General features: G+C 25.9%; 1 protein-coding gene across 3 annotated transcripts; it reads left to right on the top strand.

The window, feature by feature from the left end:
* Window positions 1–9,642: 9,642 nt before the first annotated feature.
* On the top strand, window positions 9,643–14,231 carry LOC127263229 (uncharacterized). Of its 3 annotated transcripts, XM_051292254.1 has the most exons (5): window positions 9,643–10,226; window positions 11,513–11,647; window positions 12,412–12,478; window positions 12,584–12,637; window positions 13,657–14,231. In XM_051292254.1, exons 2-5 carry the CDS (start codon window positions 11,516–11,518, stop codon window positions 13,728–13,730), a joined length of 327 nt encoding a protein of 108 aa, XP_051148211.1. In that variant the 5' UTR covers window positions 9,643–10,226; window positions 11,513–11,515; the 3' UTR covers window positions 13,731–14,231. The 3 variants fall into 3 exon arrangements, 1 of the variants encoding a protein (XP_051148211.1); XR_007841399.1 differs by having other exon boundaries at window positions 9,643–9,961; window positions 10,078–10,226; window positions 11,513–12,637; window positions 13,657–14,218; XR_007841400.1 differs by lacking the exon at window positions 12,412–12,478 and having other exon boundaries at window positions 9,645–10,226; window positions 13,657–14,219.
* Window positions 14,232–19,013: the final 4,782 nt, after the last annotated feature.

The following is a 19,013-nucleotide window of genomic DNA, read 5'->3' on the forward strand; positions in this document are numbered from 1 at the left end:
AAACACAACAGACAACATAACTATCACATAAATAAGAAATCTTGTAGGCGGTATAAAATTAGCAATATCATCTGCCACAACCGCTCGCTCGCTCAACATAAAGTGTGCAAGTACAACACTGATCATGAAAGTTGTTAGCAAAGTAAACTATCCTATCATTCAAGTCATAATTATTACGAAGAAACTCGTAAAAAAATGTACATACCTAATAATTATACTTAGATGGTAACTAGAACAGCTGGTAAGCTACAAAATTTTCTAAAGACAAAACATTTGCTCATCAACAAGCATTTCCTACAATTGGTAGTTATATATAAGGAAAAAAAACACGTCTAGCTTCTCATTGCACCACGAAAATGAAAAGGTTGGATGTAATGTTGGGATTCCCCTACCTTATAAGGGCTACTCCACTTACAACCTTCAACATATAAATTATGATTAATCAAATGTAATATTTGATGTAAGTTAATCGAATGTTCATATATATATATATATATATATAGGTTGTTATATTCTATCCATCTCTGGGTCGAGGCAAAATAACGAATGTTTCACGAAGTAGTTACATAACAGAAAACTAGTTCAGAATATGCAGTAAGGCTAATCCAAGTATATGCATAATCACACAATGGTCCTTTGCCCAAAGTATGTTTCTTTCTATCTAAGACCAAAAAACACAAGAAAGTAAATAAAAAGTGATATATACTTCATTGTTCAAATGGAAGAAGCTTCAGTGCATGTGCATTGTGCACACCTTGTTGCTCCTTTCATTGCTATCATTGTTTTGCTCTGCTCATCTGAATTATACAGATTCCAAGATGCTCCAGTGTTAGTGAAATCTGTTTTGCCTTGTGAGTGTATTAATGTAAAAGATATTTTTGCCTTTGTGAGCGTATTAGTGTAAAATGTAGTGGTAATTATGTAATAATAATGAAAAAATAAGGGTAATTATACAGTGATATGGTTATTTATGAAAATAAAACTATTGTTTTGGGACGGATAAAAATAGTAAATAAAAACTATTGTATTGGGACGGAGGCACTACAAAAAAATAATATATTTGTAACAGAATTCCGTCCCTAAAGTTCACGTAGCTAACGTAATTTCGTTCTTAATTCCGTCTCTAATGTCATTAGTAACGGAAAAAGTAGATTTAGAGACAAAAAAAGTTTTGTTACAAAAATAATTTTTTCTTGAGTGAGGGAGTATAAAATATAAAATAAAATTTAAAATTTAATAATGATAATGAGCTAACTTTTTTTTTATATATAAAAAACCTCTCTTAATTAGGGTTTCGAGCCATTGTTCTTCCTGTTCCGACTAATAACTGCCCTTAGATGTCGGCATGTGATATTCCCATAAAAAATTTAGGATGTTAGAAAAATATTTATGGAATACGCGGATTACATGTTAGTTATATATTTCCACATATAAATATGTAATATATATATATCAAATATATATCATACCAAAAAAATCTATATCAAATGTATATATTTCCACATATAAATATGTAATATATATATCATATATTCATACCAAAAAAATCTATATCAAATGTATATATTTCCACATATAAATATGTAATATATATATCAAATATATATATATATCATACCAAAAAAATCTATATCAAATGTATATATTGATTGCATGTAATTTGGATTTAAAAGGCAACAAAATAAAAATATATAAATAAACAAGTAGTATTATCAAAAGAAAAAAACCTCCAATCAAAACCAAACAAAAGTAATTGATCAGTAGTTATACATTTGCTTACATAAGTGATCAAAATTCTAAAAATGAATAATTAAATTATTTTATATTTGTTTAACAATTTTTACTATAATTGATAGTAAAGAATAATAATTTAGTGCCATAATAATATAAATTTGATTATACTTAAAATATTTCTTCATAGATATAGAATTTTTTTAAGAAAATGAATATTATATTACAATTATTATAAGAGTAAATTTTATTAAAATAGTCATCTATACATATCATAAACACATTCATATATAATACGTATATATACATACATATACATATTTTTATATATTCTTCAAATTTAAAATTTTGGAAAGAAGTAAATATATAGATTAGTTATTTTTGCATAGAATTAATTAAGAAAAAAAATATAAATGTAATATTATTATTTTTTTTCTTTTATAATAAATGGTAAGAATATATCTTATCTTATACAAATATATATTTATATTTGAGAATGGCGTGATTCCTACCATTCTCAATTCATCTATGCACATTTTTTTTGAAATTTTTTTAATCAAAAAAATTTATTAATAATTTTTTAGAAATAATGTAAATTATTATTGTTTATGGAAAATTAGTAATTATTTTTAAGAATTAATGTAAATTATTGTTGTTTATGGAAAATTAGTAATTATTTTTTAGAATTAAATAAATTATTATTGTTTATGGAAAATAATATAATTAAAGAATTTATATTGAAAGAGTTTTACATAATTTTGGGAATTTACGTAATTTAGGTATATTTTACTTTAAAAATATAGTGTAAAAATATTTGAGGATATAAAAAGCCTACTGCTCCAATTGTAAAAACTAGAAAATCTTTGATGCAATTTTTCTAACACTTTGGCAGGTAACTTTCAACCATACAATCACATAAAATAGTATAATTTTGGGAATTTACGTAATTTAAGTATATTTTATTTTAAAAATATAGTATAAAAATATTTTAGAGGATATAAAAAGCCTATTGCTTCAATTGTAAAAACTAGAACATCTCTGATGCAATTTTTCTAGCACTTTGTCGGGTCACTTCCATCAGTACAAGCATAAATCTACTTGTGATTATTTTAATTAAATCTTTTCATCTAAAACAAAAGCAATTTTTAGAAAATTATTATTTCTAATGATTATTCTTCTAACATTTTGTATATATTTTTTTTATTATCTATTTATACATAAATAGATTAATAATATCATACTCAATTCCTTCGCCCACAATTTTTTGAGGTTTTTTTTTTTTTAATTAAAAAAGTTAGTACTAATTTTTTAGAACTAATGTGAAATTAGAAGATGTCTAATGGAGTTTCTCCCGTACTTTGCAGGGCAACTTCCAAATGAGACCAACATCGACTTAAGCACACAAAAAAGTAAGATGAATACATATCTATTTGTAATATATTTTAATTAATCTTTCGTCTAAAACAAATTTTTTTTTAGAAAATTATTATTCTTCTAACATTTTGTTTTTTTTTATAAATCTATTTATGTCATAAATAGATGAATAATATCATTCTTAGTTCCTTCACCCATAATCTTTTTGTGTTTTTATAAATTAAAAAACATTAGTAATTATTTTTTAAAATTAATTTAAATTAATATTTTTATTAAAATTATATAATTAAAAAAATTATATTCAAAGAGTTTTTTTTATTATTGAAACTTACATAATTACATAATTTTGAGAATTTACGTAATTTTGGGATATTTTACTTTTAAAATGTTTTTACACTGGTTTTAGACAAAATTATAATTTGAAATTTTATGTTAATAAATTATACTCCAAAAATTATAGAAAAATATAGTAATTAATTCAGAATTGACATTGATATAAATTAATTTTTTTCAAAAAAAAACTATATTAATTAGAAAATTTTATAATTAAAACGCATTTTTTTTAAAGATAAAACTAATTTAGAAGATCATGAAAAAAATTTTGAGAGTTTTTATAATTAAAAAGAAAGTTAGTAAGAATTTTTGGAATTAGTGTAAATAATTATTTTTTATGGAAAATTATAATAAATAAAGACTTTTATATCTAAAGAGTATTTTTTAATGAAAATTTACATAATTTTGAGATTTTTGTTTTTAAAAATATTTTACACAATTTATGGAAAATTTTTAATGTAAATTATTATTTTTTATGAAAAAGTATACTCCCTCCGTCCCAAATACCATGTCTACGTTGTCATTTCTGTCCGTCCCACATACCATGTCACTTTCCTTTTTTGGAAAATGATTACACACTTTAATCTCATTTTAAATTTTTTTATTTTTTTTAATTTTAATTAAACTAATTAGTTATCTTAATTTTTAATTTATAATTATTTATATTATAAGATAATTATTTTCACTAATACATTCTTAATTATCTACTAATTACATCCCTCCTAAAATACCGTGTCTACAGTGTAGCAGACACGGTATCCGAGACAGATTGAGTAATAATTAATTTTTTATTTTTTATTTTTTATGATGATCAAACCAATTCAAAAGACCATGAAATTTGTAGGACTTTTTAGAATTAAAAATAAATTTAGTAATTAGTTTTTAGAATAAATGTAAATAATTATTTGTTATGGAGTATAATAATTAAAGACTTTTATATGTAAAGAGTATTTTTTTTTACTGAAACTTACATAATTTTGGGATTTTTTGTTTTATAAATATATTACACAATTTTTGGAAAATTGTTAATATAAATTATTACGAAAAATTTATAATAATTAAAGATTTTAGATCTAAAAAATAATTTTTTATGGAAACTTACATAGTTTTGAAATTTTTGGTTTTAAAAGTATTTTACAAAATATTTGGAAAATTTTTAATTTAAATTATTATTTTTTATAGAAAATTATAATAATTAAAAAGTGTTATTATTATTATTATTATTAGGATAAAAGCAATTTAGAAGACCATGAAAATTTTGGACTACTTAGAATTAAAATGAAAGTTAGTAATTATTTTTTAGAATAAATTTAAATTATTTTTTTATGGAAAATTATAATAATCAAATACTTTTATATTTAACGAGTATTTATTTTATGAAAACTTACATAATTTTAGAATTTTTGGTTTTAAAAATATTTTACGCAATTTTTGAAAAATTGTTAATATAAATTATTATTTTTTTATGAAAAATTATAATAATTAAAAAAGTATTTTTTATAATGCTAAAACCAATTTAGAAGACCGTGAAAAAATTTGAAACTTTTTATATTTATTTGTTTGCTATTAATATACATACATACATATTTTATTTTATAAAAACTATTTACATGAACAACTAATCCAAATATATCTACATTAAAGATCAAATATATTATTTATAAAAAAAATCTTCACAATCAAAACGACAATTTGACCTTGCGTTTTTATCCTTTTCAAATTTTATAAATTTTGATTCTTCACTATATTTATTTCCTTTTTTTTCTATTTGTCTTGAAGCATAGTATTTATATTTTGTTGACGTTATCATATTTTTTAAATTTATTATATTTATACAATATTTTTATACACAAAAAGAAAATATATTTTATTTATTAATTTTTAAAACTATCATATATTAATTTTATTAAAAGAAAAATAAAAAATAATAAGGGCAAAATTGTAAATACTATGCTTCAAGACATAGAAAAAATAAGGTCAAATTGTTAGTTTTGATTGTGAAGATTTTTTATAAATAATATATTTGATCTTTGATGTAGATATATTTGGATTTGTTGTTTGTGTAAGTAATTTTTATATTTTCTTCGTCCAGCTAGCTAGAAAATATACATATTTCTATTTTGGGACATCTAATTACAATGTAACAATTTTTTTAAATACCACACCTTTTTTTCCACAAATACTTTTATTTTACATCACATAATTACTTTTATATTAAAAGGCAACGGCAAAAATGTCATTACATCACTTTTAACTACCACTGTAACTAAAATATTATTATTTCTTAACCTTCGTGCTAAAAGTAATTTTATATTTCTTAACCGGACGGAGGAAATATGTATGTATGTATATTTATAGCAAACAAATAATTCTAAAAAGTCTCAAAAATTTCATAGCCTTCTAAATTGGTTTTTATTGTCATAAAAAAAATATTTTTTAATTGTTATAATTTTCCATAAATAATAATAATTTACATTAACAATTTTTCAAAATTGCATAAATTATTTTTAAGGCCAAAAATTCCAAAATTATGTAAGTTTCAATAAAAAAAAATACTCTTTATATACAAAAGTCTTTAACTACTATAATTTTCCATAAAAAAAAGATAATAATTTACATTTTATTCTAAAAATTAATTATTAACTTCTTTTTTTATATTTTAAAAAGTCCCAAAACTTTCATAGTCTTCTAAATTGGTTTTATCCTCATAAAAAAATATTTTTAATGAGTGTAATTTTACATAAAAAAAATAATAATAATTTACATTAACAAGTTTTACAAAAATTGTGTATAATACTTTTAAAACCAAAAATCCCGAAACTATGTAAGTTTTCATAAAAAAAATGTTCTTTAGATCTAAAAGTCTTTAATTATTATAATTTTCCATAGTAATTTACATTAACAAATTTTCAAAAATTTTGTAGTATATTTTTAAAACAAAAAATCTCAAAATTATGTAATTTTTTTTATAAATAATACTCTTTACATATAAAAGTCTTTAATTATTTACATTTATTCTAAAAAATAAATTACTAACTTTATTTTTAATTCTAAAAAATCCTAAAAATTTCATGGTCTTCTAAATTGATTTTATCCTCATAAAGAAAAAAAAAACTTTTTAATTATTATGATCTTCCATAAAAATATAATAATTTACATTAACAATTTTCCAAAAATTTGTGTAAAATATATTTTAAAAACAAAAATCTCAAAATTATGTAGGTTTTCATTAAAAAAATACTATTTAGATATAAATGTCTTTAATTATTATAATTTTTCATAAAAAATAATTACTAATTTTCCTTTTAATTATAAAAAATCCCAAAAAATTCAATGATCTTTTAGTTTTATCCTCATAAAAGAAATATTTCTTAAATATAAAATCCTCTAATTACTATAGTTTTTTTTTAAAAAAAATTAATTTATACAAATGTCAATTATGACTTAATTAATATATTTTTCTATAATTTTTGGAGTATAATTTATTAACATAAAATTTTAAATTACAATTTCGTCTAAAAATAGTGTAAAAACATTTTTAAAGTAAAATATCCCAAAATTACGTAAATTTTCAAAATTATGTAAGCTTCAATAATAAAAAAATATTTAAATATAAATTCTTTAATTATATAATTTTCATAAAATATAATAATTTACATTAATTATAAAAAATAATTACTAACATTTTTCAATTATAAAAACAAAAAAAAAAATTATGAGTGAAGAAATTGAAAATTGTATTATTCATCTATTTATGACATAAATAGATTAAAAAAAATAAAATGTTAGAAGAATAATAATTTTTTAACAAACCTTTTGTTTTAGATGAAAAGATTAAATTAAAATATTGGTCTCATGTGGAAGTTGTTCTGCAAAGTACTAGAAAAACTACATCAGACATCTAGATTTACAATAGTTCTAAAAACTAATTACTAACTTTTTTTAATTAAAAGAAAAAACCTCAAAAATTTGTGGGTGAATGAATTGAGTATGATATTATTCATCTATTTATGCATAAATAGATTTTAAAAAAAAATGTTAGAAGAATAATAATTAGAAAATAAATAATTTTCTAAAAAACTTTTTGTTTTAGATGAAAAGATTAAATTAAAATACATCACAAGTAGATCAGTATTATCTTACTCTTTTCTGTGATTGTATCGATGGAAGTTACCCGACCAAGTGAGAAATTGCATCAGAGATAAATTAAAAATTATGTAATAGGCTTTTTATATCATCTAAAATGTTTTTACACTATTTTTTAAAGTAAAATATCCCTAAATTACATAAATTCCAAAAATTATATAAAACACTTTAAATATAAATTCTTTAATTATATAATTTTTCATAAACAATAATAATTTAAATTAATTTTAAAAAATAATTACTAATTTTCCACAAACAATAATAATTTACATTAATTCTCAAATCATATCATATATATATATATAAGAGCTTAAACGTGGACCCCATTTTTTTTAAGATCCTGTAACATCTCAGAATTTTGGAAATTTTTTTTTTAAAATTACAGTTTTTTATTTTTTATTATTAGAATTTACGGTTCATTATTTTTTTAATTATCAAAATAAATTATAGAGGGTGTGAATGACCGTTTTAAAATAGTGGGATGGTGGTTTCAATATTAGTGGAAGAAAACGGAATTTTTATTTTTATTTTTCTATATATATATATAGATAGATATACAATCGTTTGAGCATCATTCATATTCATCTGTTGCTGCCAGAAGAAAGAAGAGAAAGATATGTGAGGGAATGGTAACGCGGCTAAAGGGTGAGAATAAGAATATTTAAATTTATTATCATTGATGCACTTACAATGAGTTGTTACTTTTTTCGTTGTATTGTAAATTGGAATTTTTGTTTGTCTTCTTATTCAATTTTGTTGTGTTTTTTTTAGTAATTATCAATGAAACTATAAATTATAATATTTATATTTTATATTCATTTACAATCATCGAATTATATATAATTATATTTTAGTAAGTATAATTTTATTTTTACACAACTTGATTTATATTACATATTTTATTCCAAATATATAAAGCAAATCATAATTTTTATTATTAGATATTCATTTATTTTTTTTATTTTTTAAATTTATTTTAAATAATATTATTTTTCTTAAAAAAATTATTTCATTGTTATGTATTTTATTATTACTGTTTTATTATAAAATATTAAAATATTTGAAAATAAATATAAAATTAATAAAAAAAATTCTATAATAATTTATTTTGAAATAAATGATGCGCAGTAATTTTTTTCATTGATAACACCGTGCGTAGCACGGGTCTTCCTGCTATATGTATAAAAGAAAATAAGATATCATAACAAATAGATCAATTTCAATTGCAGATATTGATGGTATCAAGGATATATAAATAAACAAACATAATTTAAATTATTTTATATTTGTATAACAATTTTTACTATAATTGATAGTAAAGAATGATAATTTCATGACATGATAATATAATTTTTATTAAATCTGTTTTACATATGTTTTCATAGATATAGATTGTTTTTTTAGGAAATGATATTATATTAAAATTATTATAAAAGTAAATATTATTAAAATAGTCATATATATACATATATATATCACAAAAATACTCATATAATATGTAACACATGTATAGAAAGATATATTTATATATTTATATATTTTCCAAATTAAAATTTTTGGGATAAAGTAATTATATATATTAGTTATTTTTCATAGATATAATTAAAAAATAATATAAATATATTATTATTATTATTATTATTATTATTATTATTATTATTATTATTATTATTGTTTTTTCTTTTAGAATGAATTATAAGAATATATATATCATACCAAATAAATCAATTTCAATTGCATATATTCACTACCAAAAAGCTGTCTATTTGTAGCAGTTTTATAGTCCGTAACAATAAATTTGTACAAAAAAGTGATTTTTGTTATGAAATTTGTCGTGACAAAAAATTTTATATTTGGTCAACTTTTATTTTTATTTGTTTTGCTTATTTCTATGTAACAAATACAATTATAACGAATATCGTCCTAAATATATTTATTACGTAGGTCAATCGTAACAAAAGAGTAAATATAATATTTATATATAAAATATATATATACATCTAAATAAAATTGCTTTAAAAATTTTAAAAAAACTAAAAAAAATATGTAAAGGCGTGATAACACTATCGGATACACACAACATCTCATCACTTTTCATAATTCGATGTTCATTTCTCCCCAAATCGATTACCATCCCTCCTTAACCCTCATCGAACAATAGCTCCGCTGTCGGCCATGGTTCCACTGGCGATGGCTGCCCGTTGTCAGTCTGAAAGATAATCCTAGGCTCGCCCTTGTGTTTCTTTGGTACCCTGTTGTGTCGCCTCGCTTCGGTCTCTCCCTAGAAGTCGAGTGATTCACATTTGGCTACACAACATTTGTTTTCTATTCACCTGTCGTCAGTTGGTGCCGGCGCCGGCGCCGGCTTATTGTGCAGGTTTTTGGCTCTCCCTTTCCCCATCTAGTCTCCCCCATCAGTTTTGTAAGTATTGTGGTGTTTCGATATTTTGGTCTGTGTGTATAATTCTTGTGGGTTGTGTTTGCTTGGTTGAGGTGGCATGCTGAATGAGGTTGGTGTCCTGTGATTGAGGTTGGGTCCCATGGATCCTGGTCCGTCTCCCTCTTACGCTGATGGAGTGTGCCTTCCAATTCACGCTTGCTCGCCCGCCAACTGCTCGTCAAAATACCTCAACTGCTTCTAGGTCTTTCATTGATTAATTTGAGTCGGTTATTTTTTGCACTTTTTACTAGATATAATAATTGTCTAGCTATTCCCTTCTAGTCTGTGAAAATTTGGAACTTGCTGCTAATTATAAATTTGCCTTAGTTGGAAAATTCATTCACATCTACAATTCCCTCGGATTGTGAAGGTAAGTTGGAGAGAAACCCTTTCCATGTATCATTATCCTCCATCCTGCTATAAAAAATATCAAACAATCGGATACAACCTATGCATACAGGGGTTAATAATTAACTTTGCTACTGAATGTCAATTATGTGACTGAATTATTGCGGTTTTATTTTTCTGGGGGGTTCAAGGTTGTCTTCAATATATTATCATTAACTACTACTTATCGAGATGCATATTCCTTATATATTAAATGCTTTATAGTTTGAGAAAAAATGACTTGCAAATTCTATTTGATTGCCCAGGGTTCTCTTACATGGTGGATATATTTCAATTTTATTGGTATTAGCATTGGTTTTTGTATAAAATAGAGACGTCAATTTTCAATATCTTTCTTTTATCTCATGGCTTGTTATTATATATTGGAATTAGTTGATAGATTTTATTGATTTTTTATATTTTCCCTCTTTAATCTAATATATGTATATACAATTATATTTTGGAAACATTTATATTTAGTTTGATAAAATTATCTAATAATAGGAATGTTTAACATATTAGTAGATTGGCATCTAATGCTTAAACAAGGAATAGTTTTGGTTCTCTTCACTTTGTTGTTAATTCTCTATCTACTTGGTTGTTTGATGTTTGGAAAAATGATATTGCACTATTGTATAGCATTTAATTGATTTGGAGGATCTGAAAGTTCCAAAACTAGCACAATTGGGTTGAGGAAAAAAAAAAGTTCATAGATAAATAAAAGCTTACTTACACAATTAATTGGTTTGATTAAATTTCTGCACAATTTGAGCATTCATATGCTTGCTATGAATTTACTCCACCAAATTTAACTTTTTGGAGTCCATAAATGAATATTATATTTATATCGTGATCTAATAATATTTATTGACATCTACATAGGTGAATAAGTCTATGATATATTGTTGTGCTACTTGATACTTTGCACTTAAAATTTCTATGAGATATACTGTGATACAACACCAAATTGAGGAGATTTTTCTTATTTGTTTCTACTAAGCTGCCCATCTCATAAAGAGGAAATTCATTTTTAATCTATTTATGTAATGCTGATATGATATTGTATTATAATTGGTTTCCTTATAACAATTTTGAGTGCAGACAATGAAGTCTGCTGATTATATCAAAGCAAAGGATAGACCAAGAAAGTTTGGTAACATACGTATCACCAACAAGTGGATGCAGGTATCAAATAATTCATTGATATACCGATGCTTAGAAGCGAAATACAAGGAGGTGAGGCAAATGTCCTTTACTTGTTCATTCATTTGAGATTGATTGTTACAACTAGTGCTCTCCTATCAAGAATTTCTTGGATCTTGATTAAGAAAAGGTTTTGGTTTATTTTTGTGTAACAAGACTCTTAAAATAACCAAGTTTTCCTTGCTTTGGAGTGAGAAGAACCACCATTGTCCGTTTTGCGTGTTTAGTACCCTGAATGACCCCATCATGGAGTTCCAAAAGATACTCTTGTAGTGCAAACTATGTAAGAATTGGAGGAAGTACTAGATTTGTATCATTTTTTAGTTAAGATGACAGGCTTGCAATCATCCATGATTTTTCAGAATTAAATAGTAACAATTAGATGACATTCATAATTTTTAATTAGAACTTATTGTGAAATGTCCAAGAGCATAAGTGGAATATTAGATATGGCAGACATCATTAAGATGTGATGTTTGCGATGTTATTCCGAGAAATTGAGGTTGTCAGCAATTTATAGTCGGAGTTGATGTTGGTGTATTGACTGACTTAAACTAATAGAAACATGAGAGTTTCATCAACTTCATACGTGTTGCTTTTGAAAGCGTAGTTATGATGAAGGTCATAGGAAAAAAGCTTAGCTAGGTTAAAGACATAATTTACATGTTTGAGATGTCCTTTGATGTTTAGTTACTTCCGTCATGACATACTAAAGAATTTTAATATTTTGTCATTTGATCGGGATTCATCTGTTGCGTGAAACATGCCCTGGAACAAAATATACCTTATTATTGCAGGTTTACCTAAGTCAAATGAATATATATTTGTTGAGGCTAACGGTGGTTAAATCAACAGAGTACATCGGTATATTTTCGTGGATAACAATGTTTATGTATCATGTTAAAAGTTTGCTTTTTTATGTTTGGGAGTTATGGAAATGCAGTATCTCACTTATTTTGATTTTTTTAGATATGCAATGTTGTAGTTGTGGCATGCTACCTCAATGCAACCCCATTATCCAAGGTTAGTCTTATTATTGCATGGCTAAGAGATACCGTTATGAAAAAATTTTTACTTACTCTAGTCGTTGTTTATTGGAACAAAGATAAAAACTTATGTGTATGCATGCAAATGTTGGTGGTGATATATAGTAACGTGATGGTGAAGGAAAACATATCCTTTAGAGATTTTGGTACTTTGTTATGTATTTAATATTTTATTGGTTTACTTATATAGTTTGGATTCACTAGCCATATGAATGAAATACAATAATTTCATTGAATTAGACTCAATAAAATTAATAATTTTAGATTATATTATTTTAACTAGACAATTGATGATGTAATTATCAAAAACTTTAACCACCACACTGAACTTTTTCTATTGTATGGTCATTATTTGACTACCGATAAAAAAATGTGTGACTTAGTTTTGGTTTTCTTATGTAATTTCATTTTAAGCTAGTATTATTGTTTCCACTTATGTTTCTAAAATGCTATTCTACATGTACATGTTTCATGTTTGATTCATCCTGAAATTCACATTGTATCGTTGAGGGTATGTTTGATTAGTCTAACGTAGTTTGACAGTTCAAAGGCATACATTATAAAATTCAGCAAGCATCTCTTTAAAAATATTCTTTCATTACACTCACTACTTTATGTAGCTTGCTTTCTCTATAATATACAAATATATGTTGTTTATCCATTCTCCATTTTCTTCTGATGATTGACATGATGACTGATAGTTATTTTGATCCATTCTATTTCCACCTATGTAGTGATGCTTTTGTAGTATGCTTTTATGGTGCAATAGGTACCAATAATTAACCACTAAATAATTATTTGTGATGTTGCATTTAGTTTAGCTAACTATCTTCCTTGATTTCAAGGTGGTGAATTGTAATGTTTCATTTCAGTGATATGTAAGTATAATGTATAAGTTGAGTTATAAATAAATATTTTTTAATCTACTATTCATCCATGTTGTTTAGAGATATCATATTTCATCGTAACTAGCTCTGGTTTTACGTTTTTATATAGGTGATACCCTAGCCCTTGTCAAGATATTTGCTACTGCTGTTACGGTCCCAGAGAGACCGCACTTATTCTCCTAAATAATGCCGGAGCGAAGATCCTCGATGAGGTGCTCGACGGAGATAACATCAAGTGCACTTACAAGGATGTACACATTTTTTTTTAAATGTTTATTCTTTTGGGAATTAAATTACTTTAGTTGCTAATATAATTCTTATATATCATTGGAAACACATTGCAGTTGGTTCACTGCCTTTGATTGCTTCCTTTGTGATTTTGCACTCAATGAGCTTGGTCGTTCATAACTGTATTTGTTAGTCGACCTTAGGATAGTACTGCAGTTTGATACTATATCTATTTATTCACGTATTACTTTTGGATTTGGGAATCAAGAGTTAGCAAGTTGTTAGTTGGTTGTTATGGTGTATGGCATGGTGATTTTTGGAGATGCTTTAAAAGCACTGTTGACGCCTAGTATTCTATTTTTGATATGAAAACGAATGTTGTTGGATTGATGTTGTTCTATAGGTATGAACAATTATTTCAGATTAATTACAATAAAATTGTGTTTTAAGTTATTTGTGATGCAGAGTGATCCATAACAAATATTTTCAATTGGATTTTATTCATGGCGAAAAAATCCTTATTTGAGGCATGGATACATTATATAGCGGATTTTTAGTTACAGACAATAGCCGGTATAGAAAATATTTTACGTTTGCATTAAATTTGTACCGAATTTTTTATTGCAGACAAATTTGGTAACAAACAACTCTCTGACAAGACACTACTTTTGTAACACATTTACGGATAAAGATTGCAACAAAAAGTTTTCTGACAAGATTACATATTTGAATCACATTTTTTGTTCGGAAAATATGTCATAAAAAATAGTTCTATGACAGGATTTAAATTTTGTTTTGAATTTTTGTTACGGATATATGTTGTTCTAAAAATATGACCGATACTTTTTTTATGTACAAAAAATGCAACAAATACAATTAACACGTGCTTATTTTGAGGGTTGACCACCACTTATTTGTTACGGAATTTGTCGCAACATAGACTTTTTGTATCGCAATTTTTTGTAGCGGTCAAAATTCGCAACAAAGTCGACACAAAAGGCTATTTTGCGAAAAAAAATTAAGTTATTGTGACAGATTTTTCACCGTTAGAAACAGTCCTTTTGTTTTTGGTAATAATTGATGACTGTAATTTTGATTAAAAGACAACTAAATAAAATATATAATAAACATATATTAAAAAGGAAACCTATTATCATAACTAAACAAAAGTATTGATCAGTAGTTATATTCTTTCTTACATAAGTGAGAGATAATTTTAAAATTGAAATAGTCAAATTCTTTTATATTTAAATTCTTTTATATTTGAATAACAATTTTTACTATAATTAATATTAAGGAATAATAGTTTAATACCATAATAATATAAACTTAATTATACCTCGTTTACATATTGTTTCATATATAGTGTATTTTTTTATGAAATGAATATTATTTACAATTATTATAAAAATAAATTTTATTAAAATAGTCATCTATATATGACAAAAAAAAAACTCATATAATATGTATACATATTCATAGAAACATATATATATATGTTTATATTTTTCCAAATTTAAAATTTTGGAAAGAAGAAATTGTATATATATGAGTTATTTGAATGGTATATATATACTACTTCTCGTGAAAGCGCGCTACTTCGCGCCACTTGTTTGTTTGTTTGATTTTTTTAAAGGAAGTAGTTGTTATATCGGTATACCTGTTGCGAAATAAATTTTTTTTTATAAATTGGTTGGTTGTACAGATATAAAAAATATATATTTATATAATTTGTTATATGTCTTTCGCGCTTCTTTTATCCCAACCGACTACTTACTGGACCGTTATCCTCTATTGTAGAGAATCATTGTCGACACCTATTTTTTTCCTCAATCTTTCTTTCTGATAATGTTGTATATTTATATTTTAAAAAAAAATCCAAACCACCCGACCGAACGGCCTTCTTCTTTCATCTGACCAATCTGGTCAGACTTTAAATTTTTTTGCGGTATTTCTTTTTGGTCTATTCTCTGATTCTTTTTCATAAGTGTTTATTTATTTTATTTTATATGTTCATATTCATATAATGTAAATTTTAAAATTTATTTTGAAGTTTCCAATATATCAATATATATAATAATTTACATTAATTTTTTTTTAATAATATCCAAAAAAAAAATCAAGAAAAGTATAATATAATAATTAATATTTAAGAAAAGTATAATTGATTTTATAACTGTTTAATTTTTAAATAATTTCATGTGTTTGTTATGAATATAGCATTAACATTTTATTCTTATTATTTGAACAAATGTCTGGCGTTGATAGCAATATTGATATTATATTATATTTGGAGGAAGATGTTGGATCATCGCCCTGGCGACCGACTCTACGTCTTTCCTCATTTTTTCCGACCAAGTCGGCCAATTTTTATTTATTTAATTTTTTTGAGGGCCCATGTTTATGCTCCTTCCATCCGACAAAATATGTCCGACACCTTTTATTTTATCACGGTCTTCTTCATAATGCTAAATGTTACATTCCCAAAGAATGTAGAAATGACGCGACCTAACGGAATTACTCCTTTACTTCGGCCAGTTTCTTGTAATTTATTTTTTTCTATGTATTTCTTTTGGGTCTTTTCTCTGATTTTCTTTCATAATAGTTTATTTATTTAAATTTATATACTCATATTCATATAATGTAATTTTGAAAATTTTTATAGAACTTTCAAATATATCAATATATAAATAATTCTTTACAAAGATTTTTTCAACATTTACAACGAAGGGTCCTGAGGGCAGTAAGTAAGTTTGCCCATTGCTGTTCTGACCGGGCCCTCCTCCGTAGTTGGAATGCCGGGTGGTGCTCCTGTACAAGCCTCAAAAAATCGAGTGGAGGTTTCATTGAGGTCTTCGGTCACTTTTGACAAAGATCCATCAACGGCCGGCTGACAGGCAGGGCGTCTGTTTTATCGGTCGGGCAGAGGCAGAGCCATCAACTTTTGACAAAGTTGCAATAAAGTAGGTCTCACCGGAATAACATTTGGACGGGTGGAAGATGAGGATGTAGAGGAGACCCGCCTCATGGTCGCTTCCCCTCCCGACCGTTCACCGGCGTCTCCGCTGATACTGTCTTTCTTAAAATTGTATACGAGAAAGAGGCAACTTAGGTGACCTGTAAATAGATGATAAAGGCAGATACGCACAAATCTTGTGTAATATGCTTGTTAAAATATATTAATATAAGTATTCCGGGAAAGCATGTTGATGAGAGAAACTTTTTAAAGTAAGTGGTTGTGGCGATGGAGCATGCAAGCGAGTCGTGTTAATTGATAGAGGAGATGGAATCTGCTTTAACAATCATACACGGACGGAAATAGTTCATGAATGGCCTGTAGAAATGAGTGCCAAACAGACCAAAGCAGTTTCCTCTATTGAGGGTGCTTAAAGACGAAATTAACTTAGTAATTACAGACGAAAGGCATTTTCCAGGTGAATAATTGGGGCGGCTGAATGTTCACTTGTTTGTCGCCAATTTCTTTTTCTTTGCTGACGTCGCCGGTTGTGCTTCTTTACCTTGTTTTTTCTGGGCTGTTTCAGTTTCTGGATCTGGTATTAATGGCCAGAGATTCTTGCGGATTCCACCTATTATAGAGAAGCAAATTTTAATATCTAACGATAGCATAGATTCTGAAGTCCTCTGTTGTACTTTATGAAGCAGTTCTTACTTGATTTTTCTGCAGTAAACGCTGACGATGAAATTGTAATATGTGATAATGATGGAGTGAGGGTTGAAGATTGGGGAGTGTTTGGAGAGGGTGTATTGGGTGAATCGTTTTTCAGATCTTCTATATCTGTGCCTGAGAACTCGGAGTAGTAAAAAAAAATTTGGTATTGGAAATATGATTTATTAGATGATTTAAAATTCATTGTTTGTTTTTGTTGTAACCTAGGATCCATGGTTCCATGTTGTTGATTGTGTAGCTGTCTGTGTTAAATCTTGTGGACGCAGATGCTTTTTTCTTGACTGTGAACATGAATTTGCTCCACTTCACGTCATTGTTTCACATTTCGCAAAGCCTTTCCATCTCCTGGATAAAAAATAGTGTTACAGAGATTTTCTGTAAACAGTTAAATGGTAATTTGTTTTATAACCTTTTTTTTTTCCCTTCAGAAGGTTCAGTTCGCAGCCGAGAAGCATACTCACAACCTTCTCGTACCCAATGCATTTTATGGAAGCGGTGTCGTCGGTAACTGTTGCTGTTAACATGTATCTGGTAGGTAAATCAGATATTTTTAGTTATATTTTCTAAGTAAAAGGTTTATAAAACATCTAGGTACCTTTCTTTGCTTTTCTGAACGCTGGAGCACTTGAAGCAATAGAATGTTCGTGTTGTAGGTGTTTTTGTTGACGTATGGCATTTTGCACAAGCAGTGTATGAGAATTTCATGTTTGTTGACAGTAAGATTTGAAAGGAAGCTCGTGTTTTATGATCCACTAATTGTATGTGTATTTATTACAATTTAATAAGTTTATAGTAGTATTAGATATAATTTGTCAGAAAGAGGTCGGTGAAAAAACCTAGGATTGACGCATTTCTTGGGCTGTAATTAAAGGCAACATGTCTGTGGAATGTTGGTGACGAGGTGTTTCAAAGTGTTTCATTTGGACGAACTCATCAAGATAATTTTTCTCGTCCAGTTTCATGTACATAAGTTGTTAATTTAAATTGGTGCATTACAATTTGTTTAAGGGTTCAAATTTGTGTTATTTTACCATTGCTCAAGTGTTATAGTTTCGGGGTAAGGAGGATTGAATAGAACGTTGGCCATCAACATGGCTGATAGGGAGATTCTTGAATTGAAACACATATTAATTTGTAACCGTTTATACCCCAAAAAAGGTTTGTAGAACAAAAATTCTGGCTTATTCTCGCATGCTCTATATAACATATTGTGAATTGTATTATTAATCAGTAGGACTAAAATAACTTCGAAATATAGGTGATGTAGGCTTTATTTACATAGATTGTAAAATAATATTTTTTTTAAACAAAAATGTAGTCGTTAAGTATATTGTAACCAGGGTCGACCTTTGAAAGATGAATCTTTGATATTTAGCACAACTATAATCGGTTTTTCAGCAACAAGTGAGACAATCTCTGATCCCTCTGCCTCAACGAAATCATTCCAAATCGTCAATGACGTTGGTATTTTCCTAAAGACAAAGAAAATGTCAATATTTTAGCTTTAAGTAAAGAACTGGAAAAAAAAAATAATGTTCAATGAAATATTG

This window comes from Andrographis paniculata, unplaced genomic scaffold (genome assembly GCF_009805555.1).
Source record: "Andrographis paniculata isolate CXL003 unplaced genomic scaffold, ASM980555v1 Contig67END, whole genome shotgun sequence".
NCBI lineage: Eukaryota > Viridiplantae > Streptophyta > Magnoliopsida > Lamiales > Acanthaceae > Andrographis > Andrographis paniculata.